Here is a 16,566-nt window from a genome sequence, read left to right as displayed (position 1 = left end):
TGTCCATCCTGCGAAAGTAATGAAAATTTACCGTGGTCTTTGAATGCATCTCGTTGGCTCAACGCACCGTGCGTTATTTTACACAAGCGCTCGTGCTGGAGTTCAGAATTTCCAATGAATAATACACACCTCTACTAATTTGTGTTTTCTTGTGTGCTATGGAGACAAAAAGGTTTTGAGAATTTGTGGACTAAACCTTAGTCTCTTTCTTCTCCTTCTTTCAGATTCGTGGATCTCCCAGTCGGCCTCAGTCCCCCGCAACCAAAAACAGATAGGCGTGGATTCTCCGTCGCCCGCTTCGTCGCTACCCAAACCTCCAGGCCAGTCTTCCTCATCCACATCATCCTCAGGCTCCCAGCCTCAGCCCAGGACGGTCAAGGTGAGCCACAGGCGGTTACGTGAGGCGTAGACCTGACCTGACCCTAACCCTGTTTTGTTTAAAGAGCTTTATGTGCTCAGCTGGAAAATGTGTGCGCAGTAAAATGTTCTCCCGCACATGTACGGCGGACTAATGGACGTCACTGCCGTAGATTAAAAACGTGATGGTGCTGGAACAGCTGCGGTGCAAACATAATCTCCTGAATTCATTAGCTTTTTATTCCCTCAGTTTATTGGATATTGCCCGTTTGAATCATCAGCACCATTTTCCAGTTGATTACTGTTTAACTGGGAGTGCAACAGAACATTTGTGTTACATTTTGATTTCTCATGAGGCCGTTCATCATTTCACTTGTTTCTTTTTTCTTATCTGAATGTTTAAATCCAATCTTGGTTGTTTTTAAGTTGACCTAAGAAATATACCTGCAGGGCTTTTGAAGAAGGTTTTAACTCCTCGCCACTGTCGGAGTAAGGTCATAGATTACTTATTGCCCGTCGTAAAAGTCCCGTGCCGCTTTTAATCTTGTGGTGTTTGTCCACCGTCAGGTGACGTGCGCCAACTGCAAGAAGCCTTTGAAGAAGGGCCAGACGGCGTACCAGCGCAAGGGCTCCACACACCTGTTCTGCTCCACCACCTGTCTCTCTGCCTTCTCACACAAACCCGCCCCCAAGAAGAGCTGCACCATGTGCAAAAAGTGAGTGTGGAACCACGAGACGGTTGATGGTTTGACTTTATGAGTGTCCGGGTTGGCCTCAGTCAGATTTAGTGCGCGGGTTATAACCATAAACCAGATCCTGTGTCCAATTTATTGATTTATAAATCAATAAATTGTAGTTTGTCAGTTCAAATATTAACAAAAACCTTTTAGATTCAAACCATTGTCAAGTAGCCAACAAGCTCCAAATGCTCCTTGTCCCCACCCGCCCCTGCTCTGCTGCTGTATGCACACAAACGCTCCCTCAGTCAGGTTTAATAGTTTTGCTCGACAGGCCGTTTTAAGATTGACGCAGTGTAAAAATGGTAATGTTAAGTTTTGCACTGCAGCTTTACTGTAAATGAATGCACCACTGTTGGTTAATGTTTGTCACTCTTTCGTTTCAGGGACATCACGAACATGAAGGGTACTATCGTGGCCCAGGTGGACTCCAGCGAGGCCTTCCAGGAGTTCTGCAGCACGGGCTGCCTGGGCGCGTACGAGAACAAGCAGAACCCGTCCAAATCAGGCCTTAAAACCAAATGTACTGTCTGCGGGAAACTCACAGAGGTCAGTGTGTCTGTCTGCTGCGTTTAACAACACGCAACTCTCCTCTTTAACTATCTATGAGACATTCTTTACCAAACCTGTCTATCCTTCTCTTTACTTCAACATGTCAAAGTTTTCCAATTTGATTTACATTTTCAATTTGACCCAATATTGTTTTCATTTAGAGATATTTCATCCATCATACCAATTTGGCTTGTTTTTGAAAGAGATTTGTGCAGAACTAATGCTGCAAATTGCATACAGTTTGGGTCTCTAACCATTAAAAATGCTATTTTTACATAGAAAATGTACCCCAATAGTTACATTAATGCACTTTTCATTAAATATGTTTTCAGTGAATCTTGTCCACTGAGGATTAAAGCATCTGAAAAGTGTTTGTGTGGAAGTTTCCACACAAATATGACGCAACGGAACCAAGAAATAGTATTTATTAAAAGATTTATCCAAGGATTTTCCACATGAAAATCCAAATGAATCAGAATTTTCTATTTTCTATTTCTATATGTGTTATTCATTGTTACAGAAGTGCCTTAATTCACCAAGCTTTTCAAACCTCTTTCATCACAAGGGCTCAGTTCTGTTTGGCTTCACCTTTTCTCCTTTATTTACACATGTGACCCTAAACAAACGTCCCCCTCTGTCTCTGTGTCATTGTCTTCCTGCTCAAGTCACATTCATTCATTCACTATTTATCTCTTCCTTGTTCCTTGTCTGGCTTCTCTCTTCTCTTGTTCCCTCCTCTTCTTCTTCCTCCTCCTCCTCCTCCTCTCCTGACTTCTTTGTTCTCTCCATCCCTCTGTCTTCACCATGGCTTCATTAGCCGCTCAGTCTCCATGGACACCGCATGTAAGAATGATCGTGGCGAAAAAAACGTCCCTGAGTCGTCTCTGCCACTGTGTGTTATGTTGTGTTGTGTTGTGTTGCTTAGCATACCACAGGGGGCGCTCTTTCTCCCTCTATCTCTCATAATGTTCATAGCATCTTCAATCAATGAAGTAAGCGCTCACTTACTGTTCACCTCACTGTCTCAGGTGCTGCTGCAGCCGTCACCTAGCAACCAAGACGATCTGCGTTTGAGAGTAAATGTGCATTATTTATGTATCGGCCACAATTTGCATATCAAAGCATCTGTACATGTTCTAGACTTGCATTATGATACTGTATATACTGTGTATTTTTGTGAATTTACTGTATGTGCGTGTGTATTTTTATAATCCGCTAATCTGTCGATTATTTACTTGTTCCATACAACAAAAAGTTAAAAGATATTCACACTCAAACCAGAAAATATTTATAATTACACACACTGCAAATAATAAGCCTATTCTGTATATATTCTGTTTATTTAACACATATACTGTATTGTCTAGTCTATTTTATATAATAATATCTTCAATATTATACATTCATAGATTATTTTTTATTACCTTTACTCTCTTTACCATTACCCTGTGTGACACTGTAAATGCCCCCATTGTGGGTCTAATAAAGGATTATTTTACCTTATTTTAATTTAAAACAATGCAATTAGCACATCCCAGTGTAAAACTGTGATTTGATTCAATTAAAAACTTAACTTACATTTTTACAAAATGTGACTAAGGAACTAAAATTTGCTTAAAAATATGTGTAATTCGCAATTAGAAACTTTCCTCAAATACTAACGCTCTAATTTAAATTTACTTAAATGTTGTTCCTCTTAAGTTTCACTCCACTTCAGGGCTGCAACCATTAATCGATTACTCAATTAATGACCTAAATATTTTGTCGATCGACTAATCGGTTTGAGTGTTTTTGCAAATAATTTAAATGTTAATCTTAAATGTGAAAATCTTCTTGTTTCTTTGCACCATGTAACAAATAAATCATATTAAAATGGAACAATTTTGGTTTGTAAACAAAACATTTGAAAACATAATTTTCAGTTTTGTGAAACAACATTTTATAGACTAAACTAATGAATGAATTGAGAAATGAATCGACAGATCATGAAAACACTTGTTACTTGCAGCCCCTTTCCCCTTGAATCAATGGTACTTTTCCTTCTCCTCTGTACCACAGATCCGGCACGAGGTTAGCTTTAAGACGGTGACCCACAAGATCTGCAGCGACACGTGTTTCAACGTTTACCGCCGCGCCAACGGGCTGATCATGAACTGCTGCGAACAGTGCGGCGACTACCTGCCCAGCCGAGCGTCGGCCAACCACTTTCTCCTCGTCGACGGACAACAGAAGAGATTCTGCTGCCACACCTGCATCAGGGAGTTCAAGCAGGTACCTGTACACTGTGTGACGCTCACCTGAGACTAAAGCTGCCACCTGTCTGACTAGTCATCTGTTACTGATACCAATTAATCGACTGATCGTCCCGAGTCAAATGCTACTGAACATTTTGATAAATTGGGTGCGATAAGAGTGTCAGATCAGCAGTAGTCACGTCGTCTCCTGCTGTTCCCTGCACGTGCAGCTCCCAACAGATTGTTATTTTGTCATCGAGGAAGTATCGTGTGCTTAGTGACGTTACTGTGTCCCCAGGCTCACAGTAAACTTGCGACCTGCACGTCCTGCAAAACGCTGATCAAGACGGGCGAGGTTCTCCACAGCATCGGCGCGAGCGGCACCATGGGCGCGTACTGCTCCATCAACTGCATGAACAAGGTCAAAGTGACGTCCAGCTCCTTCATCAGTGAGTAAAACGGCCTGCACAACAGAAACGAGAGCTTTCATGAGCCACTGAAAGTCACAACGTTCACAATTTATTTTCCTAATGTGTGTAAATGTGTGTGTTAGCAGATGCAGAGCCCTCGTGTCACTTCTGTAAAAGGAACTCATTACCGCAGTATCAGGCCACGCTGCCAGAGGGAAACATCCTCAACTTCTGCAGCTCGCAGTGTGTCACCAAGTTCCAGGTGGGCACAGTAAATATTAAAACACAGAGTTAATATCCACAGTAGGGTTTTAGTTTTTTTTTTTTTTTTTTAGAGAAGGAAAACTCAAGTTTGTATATCATAAAAGTAGGGCTGTGACTTTCCCCAAAATTGAGAGCAAATTTTTAATGGTCTGAATTTCATTAGAATACATTTGAATAGAGTCCGCAGGCTCTCAACATATCATGAAAACAGTGAACACTTGTTTTTATAATACACAAGGTTATAAATATCATCATTACATTACATTGTGACGCAACTCTGACTCTCTTCCCGAACTCTTTAAATCAAGACTCAAAACCCACCTTAAAATAGACTACTGTCTGTAATTCCTCTCCATTTTCTCTTTACTGTTTTTTATTGTTTGTTTGTTTTGTAAAGTGTCCTTGAGTGTCGCTTCAAAAATGATTTATAAATAAAATGTATTATTCTAATTACAGTTTTATTTTTAATTCTACGTTTCTGTTTTATTTAGAGATTAATTTTGCACCATAAAAATATGTTGTTTTTTTTATTGTTGACTATATAGTTTCATATCAAAACTAAAGAGTTTTACTTACTGTGAAAAATCACCAGGAATAACATAAGTGCAGTGTCTTGATGGAATATTGTAAAGTTTCCAACATGTAATTACAGTTGAAACATGAAAATAATGTTGAATTTTCAGTAAAAAAAAAATGTGTGTGCATTACAGCGATAAATTGCATTTGTCATTTATGTTAAAAAGCCCTTTTTTTAACTAAAATATGTCGTTAATTAAGATATACCATTTCAGAATTGCCTTCGTCCTCTGACTTTATTTGTTTTTGTTGTTGTTGTTTTTCTGTTTTATAACCCGATACTGTAAGGTAACTGAGTGCTTTGAAAGACGCCCTTAAATTAAATGTATTATTATTATTATTATATTTTAAGAAGCAAGAATTGATTGAAAAGATTCTTGTCTTTTTTGTTTATTTCCCAGAATGCTACTCTTCAAACGACCACTAACGGTCAGACGCCCGTGTCCACGACGAACACCACGGTCCAGCTGAAATGTAACTACTGTCGAGCGACGTTCAGTCTGAAGCCTGAAACTCTGGATTGGGAGGTGAGAGACCTTTTTAAAATAGAACATTAGTTTACATCGGGCTTGGTCAAAGTGGGGCAGGGTTTAATTTGACCCTCCAGGAGGAAAACCTGGAGATTTAACAATTGAAATGTTGCCAAAAAAGAACAAAACTGAACTCTTTTATCCACAACAAAACAAAAATGATACATTTGAACATTTGTGTGGTCTGTCTCAAGGACAAAGTCTACCAGTTCTGCAGTAAGACGTGCTGCGAGGACTACAAGAAGCTCCACTGCATCGTCACGTTCTGCGAGTACTGCCAAGAGGAGAAGACGCTACACGAGACAGTCAAGTTCTCCGGAGTCAAGAAGCCTTTCTGCAGCGAAGGTATTCATTTCCTTATGCTTTGTATCATTTTTGCTTAAATTCCCCCTTTTTTTGGTTCTATTTTTGTCCACAAGTTGTCTTTGCCTCATCTATTTATAAGCGCATCTCTCTGAGTTTCAATCAAATAACTGTCCTAACTGACATTTGCATTTGTTTTAACACATTCCACCCGTTTTGTCTTTCCAGGCTGTAAACTTTTATACAAGCAGGATTTCATCAAGCGTCTGGGTCTGAAGTGCGTCAGCTGCAACCACTGCAGTCAGCTCTGCAAGAGAGCCGTGACTCGGCAGCTCGGCGGCATGACGCGGGACTTCTGCGGCGAGGCGTGTGCCAAGAAGTTCCACGACTGGTACTACAAGGTCTGCAGCTCACGCTCGAGCGTGTCTCTCACATCCTCACGTGCTTTTTTTTGTTCTATTCAATTAGAAAATTCTGAAACAAAAAGTGTTCTCCCTGTGGCCACTAGGCGGCGCGGTGCGACTGCTGTAAGGTGCAGGGACACCTGACGGAGTCGGTGATGTGGAGAATGGAGGTGAAGCAGTTCTGTGACCAGGAGTGTTTGCTGAAGTTCTACCTGCAGCAGAACGAGCCCATCATGGTCACGCAGAAAGGCCCCGAGAACTCCAGCCTGGGTAAATAAAATAAAAAACACATCCTGAGCACTTTGACACGTCTTAATGACAGAAAAGTCTTTTTTTAAAGTGTAACTTAAGCTCTAAACACTTTTTTTTTTTTTTTTTAGGTGTAAACCACATTTACTCGTTTTTTTGGGTACTTTGTTAAGTAATTTTAAAGTTTGTAATTTCACTTTTAAGTAGAAGTACTGTACTGCGCTATATTTAAAATCACAATTAAAAATAGGACAGGTCAATTGGCATTAATTATTTAATTATTTTGTCAGTACTTTAATTTGTAGGTTAAATAAAATACAGTTCATGTGACATTTGTATCCCCAACCTTGTTAAAAAAGTAACTAAGTAACTTACATTTACATTTTTACAGTTAAATTAGATCAAAATAGTAGAATATTTTCAGTACTCTTTCCTTCTCTGTGTATCTAGTAAATACTATTTGTTGATCTAGGTGCAAATCTTCACAGTTTGGTGTAAAGTATAGAAAACAGAAGTAATGTAAATAAATATAAGAAAGACAAAATGTGTTCGTATTCGAGAGCAAATTCCTTGTTTGTGTGCACAAACTTAAAGCCAATATATCTGATTCTTAAAGTCTGGTTCACTCATGAAGAAAAGAAGTGATTGTATTTCATTTTCTTTCAAACAGGCCTCGACGTGCAAGGAACCAAACTTGGGGTACGTAAGAACGTCTGTTATTTCTTTAGTGTAAAGAGTCGGTTAAAAATAAACCACGTAACATTTGTAATCATTGAGCTCCACTGATGAACTGATCCTTCTTTATTTTTATGTAAATGTAAACATGCATTCATCCCCCCCCCCCCTTCCTCATGGCAGCTGGTGAACCAGGGCACTATGGCGTACACCGGCAGTCGAGGTCTGATGAGAGACGTCAAGAACAAGGCGGTGCTCTGCAAACCGCTCACGCTCACCAAGGCCACGTACTGCAAGCCGCACATGCAGAGCAAACACTTACAGACAGGTGAACCAAGAGATGCGATATTTAAATATGAGACAAAGAAACGATATGACGCGCTCACAGTTAGGACATAAGTTACAGAATCTAATCTGTTGTTGAGAAAGCATTAAAACAACAGTAAAGCTGGATTTGACCAAAATAAGAGACACTTAAAGCAACAGTTTTCTTTTAACATAACATCGTACATATGCTGAGATGCTTTGATATTTATATATTATTTTGTATATTCACAGATGTAGACGATGGTGTGAAGAGGGAGTATATTCCTGTACCTATACCTGTGCCTGTCTTCATCCCCGTACCCATGTGCATGTATTCCCAGGTCACTCCCACTCCACTCTCTCTGCCCATACCGGTAAGACCTGATGTCAATGTGACTATCTGCACTCAAGAGAACAGTTCATTTTCCTAAATCAGTCAATAAATCTCACTAAATAGACATTTATTTTGTTGTACCTTCTTCCTGTTGCAGATTCCTGTGCCTGTCTTCCTGCCCACCACCCTCCAGGGGGCGGAGCAGATCATCCAGACCATCAATGAACTGAAAAACAAGGCGGCGACCTCTGAACCTGTAGAGGCCGACGTGACCCCTGTGGCTGAGGAGAAGGTCACAGAGGACCAGAAACCAGGTACCTTCACCACTTCAGGATTTAACGTCTGGTAGAGCTTATTTTCACAATCGATTAATCTCTCGGTTATTTCTCGATTCAGTGATTAATTGTTTGGTCCATTAAATATCAGAAAACCTTAAAAAATGTTGATCGGTGTTTGTCAAACCTGGAAATGATGATGTGCTCAAATGTCTTGTTTTGTCCACAAACCAAAATGATTCACTTTTAATGATTTCTTTGTTATCCAGAGCAAAGAAATCCAGTAATCGATTCATTGTCTCAGCTCTAATGTCTGATTAAAACTAAAATTAAATATTACGCACATTTTTTTGCTGATTGTGAGAGGTCATGTGACACAATTTAGAACCTTTACAACCACAATTCTTGTCAAATTTGGTCTGAAAATCTCATATTTTAACCCTTTTTCTGGGTTAAATGTTCATACAGCCTTGATTTAGCATCTAATATACATAAATATGTGTTAGTGACACTTCTGCTGCTACCTGGGAAACCTGTCTCTGTGTGTTTCAGATCCGAAGCTGGTGAAGGTGAAGAGGGAGCGTGAGGAGGAGGAGGAGGAGGGTGAGTCGTCCACAGGCAGCAGCAGCTCTGATAAGGAAGAAGAGGAGGAGAAGGAAGAGGAGGAGGAGGAGGAAGATGACAAGTATGAGCCAGACCTGGATCTGGAGGCCGACTTCCCTCAAGGTAAACATCTCTGTGCTTCGAGACATCAGTGATGCAGACAGTCGGGTACAATAAGTTTCATAACGTCAAAGAGTTGTGTTTTCATTGTGTAGTAAAAACAGACAGAAAATAAACTCCTCTTTTGTTTTTCAAAGTGTGAGGGATTCACTCTTCAGGTCTTTTTAATGTCAGTGTGCCATTTTTAAAAAAATATAAGAAATTCATATTATTGTGTCACCGCCACCTAAATAAAAAGGAATTGTGACAAATTACAAAAGCGACAGAAGACGTTACAAAGAAAAACGGCAGTTTAGAAACATACAAATAATTGAATACATGAAATCAACAGCGCACACACACTTTAAATGTCTTTTAACAATAAGTCAGTCTGTTTTTGGAAACCTGTCTTATCCACGAGTTTCCTGGAGTGAGTGAGACGTGATACGAGGAACTGGACAAACTCCAGAGTTTCTTCTTTCCCTGTCAGTTTATCTGAGAGTGGGAGCATTGTTCTGTATTCGTCTCACGTTCACCATCAGATTTTGTAATCTCCCCCCCCCCTCCTCTCTCTCTCTATCTCTCTCTCTCTCTGAGGCTCTCGCTCCATCTTCAGAGGCAGATTCTTAAATGACTGCTGATGTTGACCACTGAAATAATCACTCGCTCACTTTAGAAAATGTCAGGATTAGGTTAGATTTAGGATCAGTGGCTGAGTTATCTGCTGACTAAATACTAAGTGTAGTCGTAAACTGGACTGACTTCTTCATCAATGCCCAAAAAAACAAAACAAAAGAAAAGACAATAAGACAACAGATGATGTTCTTCTCTGTCTCAGACTCAGACCCTGTTCCTGCTCTAGAGGGAACGGACGAGGACATGGGTTTGTCTCTACCTCCAGTCCTGACAGAGGAGAAGATGGAGGAAGAGGAGAAGACAGAGAAGGAAGAGGAGAAGACGGAGAAGGAAGAGGAGGAGGAGGAGGAGGAGAAGGAGGAGACGCCGCCTCGACCTCAGCCCAGGAGACAAGTACGCACCACACACAAATGCTTAAACACAGAATGTACGAGAAGGGCTGGGTTCAAAAATGTGATTAATTTTCATCCTCATGTCAAAGATCTGATATCAATTCTGCCTCCATTCACGGGTTACCAGCAAATTTCACATCTTTTAGAGCCTTGCATGGTCAAACCGCTCCTTACGTCTCTGACCTGCTACAGATGTTACAGACGTGATCCCAAAATTTCCCATTTCAAGATGTGAGCTGATCGCTCCGTTGAAACAGCAGCTCTGAGGCTGTTTAACGCTCTCCCTCTTTCCCGTCGCTGCCTCGACACTGTTGACTTTCCTGTTAAACAACCTTGGAAAAGGTTAACAAAACCTTTTTTGCAGACCAAGCTACACTCACAGGGCCCTCTGTTGGACAGCTTTATTACCTCAGATAGTCTGATGTCCTTCTAGGCCGTGTACTTTGAATGTGTGTGGGTTTTTGAGGTTTTAGAGTTGCCCTGTGTGGTCGTATCAAATACAAGTGCAATATCGTAACTGCATTTGGTTAGAGACATCAAAATTTTGTCCAATTTGTGAAAATCTCTTTTATAACTAGACAGAATTGGTATGGAAATTAAAATATTTCAAAATTGGTACCTCCTGAATATAGAACCAGTCCTATACACACAGTTATACTGGGGAAAGATTCAGGCTCAGTGTGTAGTAACAGGTTTGTGTTGCAGGGAAGTAAGAGGCGGGCGGTGGAGGAGAGCACAGATGCAGCCACGTCCCCGTCTTCCTCTCATCCGGCGGGCAGACACTCGGGAGGACGCTCGCTGCCCCTCAAAGCTCGCTACGGCATCAACGCCTGGAAGCGCTGGGCTCTGTCTCACTCTGAACACACACACGACACCAAAGTTAAAAGCGAGTCCAAACAAAACGTAAAGAAAGGTAAAGGAAAAAAAATAAATCATCATCACCACCATCATTACAGCCGTGGTGCGGGAGTTACACCGTGTGTGTGTTTCTCTCTCGTCTCTTTTTCAGCGCGGTCTAAAAGCAACCTCCTGTCGCTGAGTTCAGACGAGCTGAACGCGGCGCTGTCGCGGTTCGTCAGGGAAGTCTGTCGGCCCGGCGGGGAGCGCTACTCTGCAGACAGCATCCTCTACCTCTGTCTGGGGATCCAGCAGGTGGGTACCAGCACAAACACGGCACCTGGGCAGCGAGACTGCAACCATTTAAGAGGCAAAATCTAACTGACTTTCATTCAAATTGTATTCCCAGTCCTGAGACTTACTGTCCCGACAGTTGGGGCTGATTTAATGACGACGAGCGGCGCGTAAAAACGCTGCACTTCTGTCTCATTAGTGTAATAGTCGATTACTAAATTGATCGACAACTATTTTGATAATCGAATAATCGGTTTGCAGCTTTTTTCATGATTAAAACAATATTTCTGATTGTTTAAGCTTCTTAAATGTGAGTGTTTTTCTTCATTTCTTTGCTCTGGATAACAAAGAAATCATTAAAAGTCAATGACTTTGGTTTGTGGACAAAACAAGACATTTGAGAACATCATCATTTCCAGGTTTGACGAACACCGATCAACATTTTTTTTAAGATTTTCTGATATTTTATGGACCAAACGATTTCTTTTAAAAGAAAATAATCATTAGTTGCAGCTCTACTGTTAATACATAGTGACCTGTAAGTTGTTTGTCCTTAGTTGTGCCCTCTGCTGGCCGCAGCCTACATCTTGGGCACGTGATTACTGTTTAAACGTTAACTTTATGTCCCACGTTCAAAATATTAAATATAAAGAAAAGGCTAAAAAAAAGTGATTTAGACAAAAAGGGGAAACAATTCCTCTAAATATCGTATTTTATCATTTATCATTTATCATTCAGTGACTGAAACATCCAGTTTCATAATACAGCAGCACACGTCGAGTTTACTCTCTCCTCTCCACAACGTTCTGGAGGTAGGAACTAAGTTTAGGGGGGAGTAGTTCTGGGTAGGACAGACATATGTGGTGCACCGCTTCCCCTCCCCCGTCCTTTTCTGTCCCTCACATGTGAGCAGCAGCAGCAGCATGGCTGCACAGAGGAGCTCAGCGTTCTTTAAAGGCCTCTGGATTTGGATTTTTCTCTCAGTAACTTCATGTAAGATCGACTCTCAGCTGCTTATGAACCAGATCTTTAAGATTTGATTTGTTTTTGGGAAGTTTAAGAGTAGAAATGTGGCTTTTTTTGTACCTTTCACAGCTTGTGTCCTGTGATTATAACTCTTTGCTGTTCACATCCTGAAAACAGTGATGATTTATTTAATATGAGGACACTTTGAAGTGTTTGATCTTCATTTTTTCTTCATTTATTTGTTTATTTAATTTAATTCTTGTCTCGTTTCTTCTGTCGTAGCATCTCCACGCCAAAGGCCGCACGGATGACCTGTTCAGCGACGTGTGCTACCAGCAGTTTGGAGAGGAGCTGAATAAAGTGTTGAAGGACTGGCAGCCCAGTGTGCTTCCTGATGGTGAGACTCAAACTCGGCAAAGTCTGCACCATGAGATCCTTGAAAATACTTGAATTTCTGGAGGAAGTGCTTAAAAATGCTTGAAATACTAATCATTTCTCTCAGGGAAAAAAAAGCTTAGTGGTTGAGTGATCTGGTCTTTGTGATAGAAACAGTGAAATTATGTATTCGTTATAATCTGCAACAGCTGCTAAGTGCTGTAAAGGCATTAAAAATAACCTTGAAAGGGCTTGAATTTGACCTTTTAATGGTTAATCGGCTATTCAACACGATTTTTCAGCTTCTTAAATGTGAATATTCTCGGTTTTCTTTGCTCCATGCAACAAAGAAATCACAAGCTAGAGTCTGCACCAGGGTCTTTATGGGTGCTTGAAATCCTTGAAAATGCTTGAATTGTTGGATAAAAATGCTTGAAATAATAGCTTATTGGTTGAATCATTTGCTAATTAGATGAAGAGATAAATGAATAAAAGCACAGTGACTATAGAACACAATTCTATCTTTTAACGTGATAGAAACAGTGAAATGTGTATATATTCGTAATAATCTGCCACAGCCGCAAGGTGCTGGAAAGGCATTGAAGATAACCTTGAAAGTGCTTGAATTTGAGAACTGAGTTTTTGTCCACAAAAATAAATTAACTTTTAATGATTTCTTTTATCTGCAGTAAAGCGACAAAGAATATATTCACATTTAAGAAGCTAAAACAATCAGATCTTATTTTAATCATGAAAAAAGCTTCACACGATCAATCGATGATCAAAATAGTAGTCGATTAAAAAACTAATTGATAAAACTACAATAAAAAGACATTTAAAGGTAGTTTAAACTGCGCCAACTGGTGGCCGTGTGCTGCACTAACACCTGCAACTGTCCAGTGATTATAACTCGTCTGCTGTTCACATCCTGACTCGTTGTGATTGTACTGTAACGATTTATGAGGACGCTGCAACGACACAAACTAAAGTAAAAAAAAAAAAAAACACAGTAATCCCTTGTTTATTCCCTGGGATTACGCTGCCTCTGACCTGAGGTGCTTGTGTGTCCCTCAGGCTCTCTGTGGGCGCGGGTGGAGGAGCGCAGCCTGTGGAGCAGCGGTCAACTCGGCGAGCAGAGTCCCGCGGCTCTGCTGCGCTCGCTCGTTTACCTCAACACCAAACACTTTGGCGCGCGCACCGTGGAGCAGCACCTGCGCCTCTCCTTCGCCAACGTCTACGGCCCCGACACCGTGCATCCGGTCACCAAGGAGACCGACGTCTGCATCCGCGTGCCTTCCATTTCTCAGGATCAACACGGTGAGGACGACGCCGCCGCTCATACAAGAGAATAAAGACCTTTTTTTCTTGTAATCTGTGGAAAAAAATGTGTTTAAATGAATCTAAAATGTACTTTTTGTCCATAAAACACTAGAAATCGTCGCAGCCGCTATTATGTTCTGAGTTTTTCTTCATCAGATTTGTCGTATATCGACATTTTTGTGACTTCGATTTATCCAGAAATGTGAAAGTAAACGATGTTGAATCTAAAAGACGAAGCTAAGTTGTAGTTCTTGAGTTTGAGTTTATTAAATGTGCGTCACAGAAATAAAGAGTTTTTTTAACATTGTACAAACAGGAGGCTGTCTATAAGTTAATTATTATATAAATTAAAAACTGAATAATTATGGTTTTGGGTAAAACAGGACACTTAAGATCATTATTATGATTTTATGGACTAAACAAGATAAAATTGACATATTTTGGGATCAATTTTTACTTGAATTAAAACTTAAAATAACTTGATTTCCATCAGCTGTAAATCATCACAACTCAAAAATGTTTAAACGCTTGTTTTCTTGTTTTTCAGTAGAAACAAAGTCAAAGAAGAGGAAGCGTAAATCAGACGAGGGAAACCAGGACGACGATCCAGACGACGACTCGGGAGACGCAGGAGACGCGGTCGCTCGCTGCCCGCTCAACAAACACGAGTGTCGTCTGTACGACCTCTACAGAGCCAAGTGGTGAGTTTTAGATTCTATAGAAACAGGAAATAAAACAAACTTAAAGTGTTAGTTCTGCTGATTAAATCTTAATCTGAAGTACGTTTAATATACGGAGTGTTTTACCGTAACGTGAAAAGTCCAGTGATTAAAACTCTTTGCTGTTCACATCCTGAACCACAGTGTTGATTAAAGAACAATGAGGACTTTACTTAAAAAATCGAGTTTTCTTTATTTAAGAGAACTACATTTTCAACTCGATCGTCTATTAATCTCAGATTTTTGTCTCCTTTTCTTTCCCTTCCTTTTTCCCCATCCTTTTAATATTTTTTTTTCTCTCTGTCTTTCTCCTCCCCTCCTTTCTCTAATTTTTACTTCACCTTTCCTCAATCTTCCTCCATCTCTCGCTCCCTTTTTTTTTGGTCTCCTCCCGTCTCTCTCCCTTTTGTCCCGTCTGTCTCTCTCTTTGTCCCGTCTCCCCCCTGCAGCCCGACGTCTCTGCGGCAGCGTCTAGACGTCTTCTACGTTCAGCCGGATCGGGCGTCCGGTGCAGACGAGCCGCTGTGGTTCACGTCGCAGCCGCTGGAGCGGCGGATCCTGGAGAGCCTCCTCACCAGAGTCCTCCTGGTCAGGGACATTTACACAGACAAGCCACGCCCACAGGAGGAGGAGGGGGAGGAGGAAGATGACAAGGAGGTGGCGGAGGAGAAGAAGGAGGAAGAGGACGGAGGTGAAGCGTAGCAGCCACTTGGGATTTTTTTTGTTCGTTAGTAGACCCTGAACAGTCGGCACAGGAGCTTTAGCTGTTAGTTTGTGTGCTCCTCCTCCTCCTCTTCGTCGTCCTCCTTCCTGTCGTAGCACCTCCTCCTCGCTGAGTTTCCTCCTGGTGAGGGAAACGGCAGCGTAGACTGAGTCACACACGGAGGAGAAGGAAGACAAAAACTCTCCAGTCATGAAATAGAACGGCACAAATGTCCTAATGTGAGGGAGAAGCTGGGATTAAATGTGGAATCTGATGAGACACAAATAAAAGGAGGTGAAGCTGTAATCTGTCGACACTCAATCCGAGTTTAATCAGGTAGAAAAATGTCGTCTTTTTTCCTCTAGTTTCTCCGACAAGCAGCCGACGCGTGTTTAAGCTTTTTTAACGACACGGCGGGATCATGCTTCCACCACCAGAGGGCGACGAGCTTCCACGCGGACAGGAAGTCAGAGGTTTATTTGAATTATTTTTCAGTTTCTCGTCCTCACTGTCGCGCTGCAGGTGGAAAACGTGGAGCGGAGTTGAGTTCACAGGGTCAAACAACTTCAAATGAAAGTCAATCAAAGGAAGGTGAGGATTAGAGGAAGTAAAGCACCTTTTGACGCAGTCACTTGTTCCCACAAAGTCTTAAACTCGAGTGTCATCTGTTAATAAATCATAATTATTCCCTCAGGCGCAAAAATGTCCACATATTTTTACCATCAGAGGGAAAATAATCTAGGATTTAAGGTTGTTTACGCCCAAACACGACTGTTGGTTTGTTAGATTTGCTCTCAGGTTGTTTTTACTTGGATTTTTTCCCCCACGTTTAAGGAAAAAAATCATCACTCTCCTATTTTTTTATTTCACTATACAGTGATAAAATAAACGGATAATCTCACAATGGCATTATTATAATCCCACCTCTCTCTGGGCGACGCAGAGCTGAGTAAACCAGGTTTTATTCCTGTCGGTTATTGTGTTTTTTTACAGTGTAACAAACGCAAGAAAATAAGATTAAAGCAAGAACTTGAACTTAGAAACGAGAGATTACTGCACAAGTGTGAGCAAAAGGACAATAAAAAAAGAATTCAGACTGAAACAGAATAAAAGGAGTAGAAAAAAAACCATTACAGTAAATAATCCACTGGTTACATTTATTTGTAAACTGCACCAAAAGCATTTAGTGCGGATTATCGCTAATTTTTTCACCCTTTAAACATGAATATTTCACATTATCACACAAACCGATTAAAAACGGCAGCGTTATTCGTAAATGACGGCGTTAACGTCATTTTCTGGGTCTGAGTGAAGACAAACGTCGCAGTAAAGTCCAGTCTGAGGATCTAATCAGATTAAAATGTTGCGTCGTTGATCCTGACCCTGTCACTTTAGATTTCTAGTGTAATTAAGTGT

The 16,566-nt window shown here is 40.9% G+C and overlaps 1 protein-coding gene across 9 annotated transcripts in view; it reads left to right on the top strand.

Moving 5' to 3' along the window:
* zmym2 (zinc finger, MYM-type 2) overlaps window positions 1–15,482 on the top strand; it is a 33,649-nt gene extending 18,167 nt beyond the window's left edge. For 4 of the 9 annotated variants that reach the window (XM_058612480.1, XM_058612485.1, XM_058612488.1 and 1 more), the window contains exons 4-26: window positions 225–379; window positions 925–1,073; window positions 1,481–1,643; window positions 2,675–2,722; window positions 3,705–3,917; window positions 4,179–4,329; window positions 4,434–4,552; window positions 5,532–5,657; window positions 5,855–6,005; window positions 6,192–6,364; window positions 6,472–6,637; window positions 7,287–7,315; window positions 7,475–7,619; window positions 7,850–7,971; window positions 8,089–8,245; window positions 8,759–8,932; window positions 9,747–9,937; window positions 10,642–10,849; window positions 10,946–11,088; window positions 12,316–12,430; window positions 13,483–13,725; window positions 14,276–14,429; window positions 14,897–15,482. In XM_058612480.1, coding sequence (XP_058468463.1) covers window positions 225–379; window positions 925–1,073; window positions 1,481–1,643; window positions 2,675–2,722; window positions 3,705–3,917; window positions 4,179–4,329; window positions 4,434–4,552; window positions 5,532–5,657; window positions 5,855–6,005; window positions 6,192–6,364; window positions 6,472–6,637; window positions 7,287–7,315; window positions 7,475–7,619; window positions 7,850–7,971; window positions 8,089–8,245; window positions 8,759–8,932; window positions 9,747–9,937; window positions 10,642–10,849; window positions 10,946–11,088; window positions 12,316–12,430; window positions 13,483–13,725; window positions 14,276–14,429; window positions 14,897–15,149 — 3,548 coding nt within the window. In that variant the 3' untranslated portion in view covers window positions 15,150–15,482. The remainder of the gene's footprint in view (window positions 1–224; window positions 380–924; window positions 1,074–1,480; window positions 1,644–2,674; window positions 2,723–3,704; window positions 3,918–4,178; window positions 4,330–4,433; window positions 4,553–5,531; window positions 5,658–5,854; window positions 6,006–6,191; window positions 6,365–6,471; window positions 6,638–7,286; window positions 7,316–7,474; window positions 7,620–7,849; window positions 7,972–8,088; window positions 8,246–8,758; window positions 8,933–9,746; window positions 9,938–10,641; window positions 10,850–10,945; window positions 11,089–12,315; window positions 12,431–13,482; window positions 13,726–14,275; window positions 14,430–14,896) is intronic. The other 5 variants (XM_058612481.1, XM_058612482.1, XM_058612489.1 and 2 more) reach the window with 5 other exon arrangements.
* Window positions 15,483–16,566: the final 1,084 nt, after the last annotated feature.

This window comes from Solea solea, chromosome 2 (genome assembly GCF_958295425.1).
Source record: "Solea solea chromosome 2, fSolSol10.1, whole genome shotgun sequence".
NCBI classification, from domain to species: Eukaryota; Metazoa; Chordata; class Actinopteri; order Pleuronectiformes; family Soleidae; genus Solea; species Solea solea.
This window is presented reverse-complemented; position numbering and strand designations above follow the sequence as displayed.